Source organism: Xiphias gladius, chromosome 6 (assembly GCF_016859285.1).
Source record: "Xiphias gladius isolate SHS-SW01 ecotype Sanya breed wild chromosome 6, ASM1685928v1, whole genome shotgun sequence".
NCBI classification, from domain to species: Eukaryota; Metazoa; Chordata; class Actinopteri; order Istiophoriformes; family Xiphiidae; genus Xiphias; species Xiphias gladius.
Genome location: NC_053405.1, coordinates 650,007 through 658,046, shown reverse-complemented (window position 1 = coordinate 658,046; position 8,040 = coordinate 650,007). Strand labels below are relative to the sequence as shown.

The 8,040-nt window shown below is 44.6% G+C and overlaps 1 protein-coding gene across 1 annotated transcript in view; it reads right to left on the bottom strand.

Annotated features, from left to right (window-relative positions):
* Positions 1–1,191: 1,191 nt before the first annotated feature.
* The window catches only part of LOC120791370 (ephrin-A2-like), a 79,906-nt gene continuing 73,057 nt past the window's right edge, over positions 1,192–8,040 (bottom strand). Inside the window, exons 2-4 of the mRNA XM_040129802.1 lie at positions 5,350–5,642; positions 3,049–3,114; positions 1,192–1,435 (exon numbers count right to left, since the gene is read on the bottom strand). Of these exons, the coding sequence (XP_039985736.1) occupies positions 1,296–1,435; positions 3,049–3,114; positions 5,350–5,642 (499 nt within the window). The 3' untranslated portion in view covers positions 1,192–1,295. The remainder of the gene's footprint in view (positions 1,436–3,048; positions 3,115–5,349; positions 5,643–8,040) is intronic.

Genomic DNA, 8,040 nt, shown 5'->3' with positions numbered 1-8,040 from the left:
GACTTGTATGGAGCCTCTGACATCCTGGAAGTTTGATTGTTTTTTTTTAAGTTTAGATTTACACACACGATTTTGTGCGAAACAGTAGAAAATCTTTGATCTTTGATGTCTTCTGCACAAGGTCTTGTTTATTATCTTGTTCTATATTTGTACAAAGTCATAAAAGGTTGATTTTTGTGCACAATGCATCTAATATCCTGCTCAAAACATCCATATTTTGTGCAAAAAAATAGTCCACCTCTTTCTGCGAGATTAAAAAGTATCACTGTTTGGGACTTTGGGACTCTGCAGGTTTCTTAAAGGGCTAAAACATGTGAAACCACCGGTACGGCTCTCTAAGTTTGGAAGTTTACCGTATTTCCTCAAATCAAAAAGCCGGAGTCAATTAAAGCCGGTTCCCCGATAATGGCTCCTGGTGTCTGGCGAATAATGTTCATATCAGATTTCCACCACTTTAATTCAATTAACTCAACAATAAAATCATCATATTTTCAACACTGTGTTGCTCTGGATCGCCCATCTAAAGTATTATTGACCTATTTCAGTCACCGTGGGTGTGTGTGTGTCTGTGTGTGTTAAGGTCTCACCCAGCTGTAGTTTGTAGTAATGTACAATGTTTCACAATAAAAGCCCTGTTAAGAAATTAAGGGTTTCTGTCCATGGAAACACAAGAGAGCTTTTAATCTGAAATGCTTACAGGAAGTGCTGAGTTTGTATTAATAGTGCAATGCAGTAACTTTAACGGGCCAAACAGGTCCTACTAAAATCCGACCAATGATAGAGGGAACTAGAAATAAAGGCCTGGTACCTTCTGTAGTGGAGGTAAACAAAAGGTCACTATCTGAGGAAACACGGTAAGGTGCTAAATTAAAAGGAGGGTTTTTGTAGAAAAGTGAAGTTTTGGCATCGGCGCTGAAATTCAGCGTGTTTTGGCACTGGAATTTAAAAAGCTGTAACGACGTCCGGCACTAAAGAGGCAGGAGTCGGACGTGTCCACGGTAAATATCCAGTTGACCTGTATCTGCAGCAAACGGGGACTTTAACATGGGAGTCGATGGAGTCTCGACTTGCAGATCTGTAACAGTTTTATTGATGTTTGAACAGAAACATCATCACAGAGCAGAGATGATCCCAGAAACTCCGGGCGGAACCAGCAACGACAGCAGCTCCAGTGACCTCTGCCTCCTCAGATTGGCCGAGCTGCTGGTTGGAGTTCATGTGAAGGTCAGAGGTCAGGGAGAGGGAGCTGGATTAGTTTCTCCCCGGAGCGACGGGAGGGGGGTGAAGAGGAGGTGCTATGAGGAGGCGAGGAAGAGGATGAGGAGCAGGGCCAGCAACATGGCGACCAGCAGGGAGAGGCGGGGCAGAGCGAGGCCGCAGCCGCCGGTGGTGTCGTCCGTCAGGAAGGGTTCCGGAGACTCGTACACCGAGTCATCTGAGAGGGGACACATCAGAAAACAAAGTGTAAGAAGTGTCTAGAGTGACTGGAGATCATGTGGGGACCGCTTTTAGTGACCAAACAGCTTGGGACAGAATCATTCCCATACAAATGTGATTTAAATAATTCGCTGATAGTAATCACGTAGTAGGCTTACAGTGTCCATTGTGGGTCTCTTGCCCTCCAGTTCCTGCTCACGTTTTGGGACTTTTCCAGTGCGTATTTATTGCTCTCGCTCTTTCACAGCAGCAGGTGTGTTACCTGGGGGGAGTGTAGTGCTTGCACGTGACCGTTCAGCCCCGGCCAGGAGCCGGACAGCACCACGGCGCAATTTATGTAATTTCATCTTTAAATCGGTCAGTAGGGAAATTGTCCTTTTCCTTACTTTATATTCATGTAATTACTTTACAGTGTGAGTAAGATGGTGATCAGCGTGAGAAGTAAAGAGGCCTTCATTCTTTTATGTGCATCTGTTTTGAATATATCCTCCTCCAGAAGACCTTTACTGTGAAAGAATCAGACTCATTGGTGTAAACCCTGTGTGTGTCAGGTGGATTCGGAGAAAATAATTTGCCCTGAATTGATTTTGTTTTCTCTCCTGTAAATGTTTCACAGCTTGACTGTTTCAGAACAAACAGCGTCTCCAGAAAATCCACCTCCACATCCAATAAACACCTTTTCTTCCTGCCCGGCAAAATCCTCCGTCTCCCCAACAAATCGGCTTTCATCAGCGCCGACGCCGATGAAAGCCGAGGATTTCCAGCCAGTGACGGTGTTAATATGTTAATGCTGTTCTCTGCAGCGACAGTTACTTTATTCCCATAAAGTCTTTTATGACTGTGATGAGCGACCGTTTAACAGCGTCACGGTGACAGCCCCGAGTCTACGCACTTCCTCTGCTTCAAACTGACATTTACAACGTTATATGCAGCAGGAAGAATTGAATGAGGATTCATAAATGTTCCTCCTGAGCCCGAGGACTCTTCAGTCAGTAGCTGCTTTTACACGAAGCCTTTTATTCCACTGGTTATCAGAATATTATCAGCTATACCGAAACTGTGATTTGGAATCATTTCTTCAGTCTGGTTTTTCTGTTTGCAGAATCTCTCACACTCTCTCACTAGTTTGATGGAAATGTTCAGTCGTGGGCTAATGATCTTGGGACTAGCGTTTGGTGGGTGCAGCCCACCTGAGGGAGTTTTGAACAACCACCAAAACAAATGTGTAAAAGAGTTCTCTTCTGCATTTCTAAATTAAATTGAACTGTTAAAATATAGTATATTTTCTACAACGTACCCAAATCCCTTTAAGAAGCAATACGTTGGACGCCACTGGATCCAGATCCACACTGAAAACTAATCAGCTCGTCAACAAAACTTCTACCATATGTCAGTGAAGGCAGCGTCAAAGTCGTTTGGGACCAGAAACCCGGCAGCATCACGGGACTAAAATGACGTTCGGCTGACAGAGACCTGAACAGCTCCTGTGAATTGTCATCATCTGTTGTCCTCGGACGATCAGTGCTGTCTAAGTCTAAAACCTACTCTGATGGCGCGACTGCGGCCCTGACAGACTTATATGTTAATAAGACTTGGAAAGAAGAGACTCACTGGTTGGTTTGACGTAGACTTTGAGCTTCAGGCAAGGTTTCCCGGCCAGGTTTGGATGTGGAGACGCTGCGGGGGAAACACAGAGGGAGACACAGGAAACTATTTACAGCAGCTTTTAACCACAGATCACTGAAGCAAACAGCCGCCGAAGCACCGATCTCATTCAGATCAGGTCAATAACTGAAGCTGATCGGTTTCGTGGTTGTGAGTCCGGAAGAGTCATCAGTAGTTGGTGAACAGAGAGGTGTGAAAGTCGGGAGGCTCCAGCTGTTCTTCAATCCCTACTTCACGTGCTCTGCTGCTCAGCTCAGTTTGGGGTTGGAGTCACATTCACCAGCCAGTTACAGATCTGAGCTCAGCCTCGCAGCTTTAGTCATTTCAGCTGCTGAAAGGTGGATTTAATGAGGTTCACATCAGATGAAGCGTTATTTATGCGCAGCGCTGACTCTGCTGTTTTACTCTAAGATTCGATGAAAGTTCATTTGTCCTTCAAGTGGAGATTTGAGGCAAGCGACTTTGCAAACAAAGGTGCACATGGACAATTCATTAAAACACAAAGAAACAAACAGTTGAAAAAGACAAATATGACAAAGTTAGAAAGAGCTGAACTACATGGGGATGAACAGCCAGTGTTTCTCAGTTCTCACACTCTCAGCCTCTAATCATCCTTCCATGTATTTATACACTGGTCCTTCCATCCATCGCACGTCTCGTATCTACAGTAGTTTCTCTGTCTTTACCTTTATCGTTTGTCGTTCTGTTACCATGTAGAATCACTTTTACCTGAGGTGCTGACTCATCTTAAGCATGTCGCTGCACAGATGCCGCGTCATTCTGCACAAACGACTACTAAAGTTGAACCTGAACAATGTGACCTGCGCATTCAGGTGGTTGGTTTGGATCGATTCTGGATATGCGCCGCAGCCGTCATCGACCTGGCTCGTGGCCTACAGCTCGCTAGCATCTGTTATATCTTCCGATTGTTATTGGTTGTTATTTGCATCGGGTGTGGTAATAGATGAGTGAGCTTATCTGCCTTTCCGAGGACTTGGTCAGTGTGAAGCCGTGAGGGATATTCGAGGTTGGCGGCACCTCACAGTCACTTCCTGTCCTTTAACAAAGGGAAGCAAACTAGCAAATAGGTAAAGAAAACGTTAAGATACTTTCAATAAAAGAGGAATAAAACGTGGTCAGCGTTCTCTGCTCTACTCCAAAGGAGTCAAGCTACAGGGTATCTCCACACTTTGAAATCAGACTTAATGCATTTCAAGACCTTTTCAAGACCTCAACGAAGAAAATGAAAAACCTTCTCCGCAGCAGAGCGAATGCACATCAGGGCTCAGCAATATGTTAGTGTGGATATTCCTCCAATGCTGATGTGCATCTCCAGGCAAAACCACATGTAACCTGGTTAGTATATGTTACATGTGGTTAATACAAAGGATGCAAAGAAAAACATCACACGTCTAAAACAAAACCTCAAATAAAAAAATAAAAATAGCTTTTTACCAAAGAACAGATTTTACATTTAAATAGGAAAAAACATTATTAAGAATCACATTTAAAAGCTTTTAAGTATTTTTACGGATCTGCAGACATCGTACGGAAAAGGCTGCTGCTGTGTGTGTTTGACCTGCAGACCAGATTTCATTAACACACACACACACACACACACACACACACACACACACACACACACACACACACACACACACACAGAGACTTCTACCTGGGCAAGTCTTAGTCTACCTGGGCGGGTCTTTGTCGACCTGGGCGGGTCTTAGTCTACCTGGGCGGGTCTTAGTCTACCTGGGCGGGTCTTTGTCGACCTGGGCGGGTCTTAGTCTACCTGGGCAGGTCTTAGTCGACCTAGGCGGATATTAGTCGACCTGGGTGGGTCTTAGTCGACCTGGGTGGACTTTCCAAGAAGAGCCCATGTATGGAAAACACTCTGAAAGGCTGATTATACATGTAGGAACTGAAAACACTTGTTAGCCCAAAAATAACCCATGATGCAACACATCTCTGTAGAAGACCATAGTTACTCGGTTCCTCTCTCCATTCAAACAGATGCAATGAACATGTAATTGTCTCGTCCTTGATTATAGGTCGATCCCCACTATTTCAAACCGAATTTCTAGGAAAAATATCCTCTCTCTGTCCTCTCTCTCCAGAGCGGTGGAGAACTCTCAGCATAGATTCCCTTATAATCTTATAATGGGAGAGAAAACCCTGTTACAGATGTATTAGTACTCAGTACAGCTCAGTACTATACAGTGATAATTAGTGTGCAGTACTCACAGATGTAGTAGTACTCGTGTCCCGGCCTGAACTCAAAGCCCAGACTGAAGGGCGTGAACAGCTGGAACTTCTCGGAGAACTTGAGCGGTCCGTTCGGGCTCTGCGGTCGGTTACACTCCCAGCGTTTGAAGCCCTTCCTGTGGTGGTCGCAGGTCGTGTACCCGTCGTAGTTCACCATGTACAACACGTAGTGCTCCATGCGTTCGGCCGCCTCCGTCCCCTCGTAGTGAGGACAGTAGATGTCCAGGTAGTCATTGATGGCCACCTCGACCGTGTACTCGCCCCGAAAGAACCTGAGGAGCAGAAAACTGCGTCTTCAAACGTCCATTTTAAAGAAGCGTTTCATCTTCACTACAGTTTTTGTGCCACATTTAGGTTTAAAACATCAAAACGTGCAGCTTGATCAGGCTAGGTTAGCTGCAGCCGTGGAGCCGTGCCAAGAACTGTTTTCCTGAAAATAGGGAAAAAACTAAACAAAACAAAAAACCAGGAAGGTGAGACGTCTACAACTTTGTCAAACTGTAACCTAAAAACATCACTCAATGAGACGGGAAACCTGGAGCTCTGTTGGTCTGAATCGGCTTTTTGATATATTTTACCACTGCAGCCTCAACACGTAGGACTGGGAACATTAGCATCCCCCCACTCTGAAAGCTGCAAAGTGGGGGCCAATGTGTAGAAACGACTAACAACAAGTAGAGTTAGAGAAGCGCTGCAGTTACTGTTTTCATCAAGAGCATAAAGACGGAGAAACCGTGAAAACTGGGTTAACACAGTTTCAGTGTTCTCAGAAGCTCCACTAAACTCCAGCACATGGAACCCACTGGTCAAGAGAGTGTGTGTGTGTCTGTGTGTGTGTGTGCGTGTGTGTGCGTGTGTGTGTGTGTGTGTGTGTGTGTGTGTGTGTGTGTGTGTGTGTGCGTGCCTGTGTGTGTGTGTGTGTGTGTGTGTGTGTGTGTGTGTGTGTGTGTGTGTGTGTGTGTGTGTGTGAATCAAAGCTAACGGTTTATCAGAGCGTGATCGTGGGTACATCATGTTTGTCACCGAGTGCTTGTTCATGGGGGAATGTTGGGTCTCTGTAAATATAACTATAAAGAGTCCAGTCTAGACCTGCTCCACATGAAACCTGCCCTGAGATAACACCTGTTATGATTTGAAGGTCTATAAATAAAACTAACTTGACTTACAGGACGGAGAACTGACCCACATCCTGTCCGCTGCCAGCGCTCAGAGCTGCCCAGACAAGGTTTAAACTGGATTTTTGTCGGTTCAGATGACATGAACCTGGATGTACAGTTATAAACAGTTTGACAGTAACAGATACAAAAATCCATTCAAATAATTTACAGTTAATGTTAGTAAACAAACAGCAGGGGGCGCTGTCTTGCATCAGGGTCCAAGTCAATTAACAAAAGTTTAAAAAATATTTTAATCAGAGGGCGGTTGCTATGGCAATGTGTTTCGTTGTTGGTTATGAGGGACTCTAGATTTTATAATCAGCTGATTCCAGGAGGACTCAGGTCTGATGTCACAGTTTTGACCACCAGGGGGCGCACCAACGGGACTTGACTGCTAACACAAGTGTACTGTTTATCAGGTTATTGAGTCTGTTTTACTTCACTAGTAAATATGAATAATTCGATGCTCTGACTTCATCTGACGCTGCAACTGCTTTCTGAGCGTAAACGGACGCTTCATCTACCTTCAGCTTTCACACGAACACATCAAACTGCCGTCAGAGCTTCCACTTCACTGAAACTTCACCTTCACCCAACATAGCCGGTTCAGTCATTAACACCTCGACTCCTTTCACTGCTTACATTCAACTGTAACTGCGACGCGACGTTTCGCAAGCCAAGATTAACTCATTTCACATTTTAACTTTTGTCATTTTGATTGAATAGTCCCAGAATCCAAATTTTAAGATATTTCAAAAGGTTCAAATGTCTCCAGTGGATGTTTAGCAGGAGTGAGCACACGTGAATTTCGGACTTTTGTTGTCACATTCTTGTTTTATTGCACTAACATGTTTTGAAACAAAGAGAAAACCTCCTTGTCCTGCTCAGGGTGTTTGTCAGTGTAATAAACATCACGATTGTTCAGCTGACACCGTTACTTTGACTACCGATGGCTCTAGTTGTTCAGCGGTATTTCAGCAGCATTGTGACGGTAACAACAACAACAGTCTGCAGCGACGACTGGGACGAGTCGTTTCACAGCTCAGCTCCAGAGAGACAGAGACTCAGAGACTAATGAGGCTGATCCTGGAACACACACACACACACACACACACACACACACACACACACACACACACACACACACACACACACACACACACACACACACACACACACACACACACACACACACTGCTGTAGCAGAAACAAAGTGACTGATATAAAACATGTAGGTTGATGGTTGATGGTTGATCAGTAAAAAGTCTTTGTGTTTCCTCATGATTTGTCTTCACAGCTGCTCCGTCACACTTTTGCTGAAATTTACATAATTTAATTTAACACAAACACTGAGTCCGTCGTACACTGACAGATGCATTTACCTCCGATGGAAATAACAATCATTCGACGATTGATCTCTGAAAACAAGCCAATCAAACTTCATGTCTCCCTGAAAATTCATGCGAGTCAAAGACAACGATGGAGGAGGCGGGACGTCCAATCAACGCAGCTA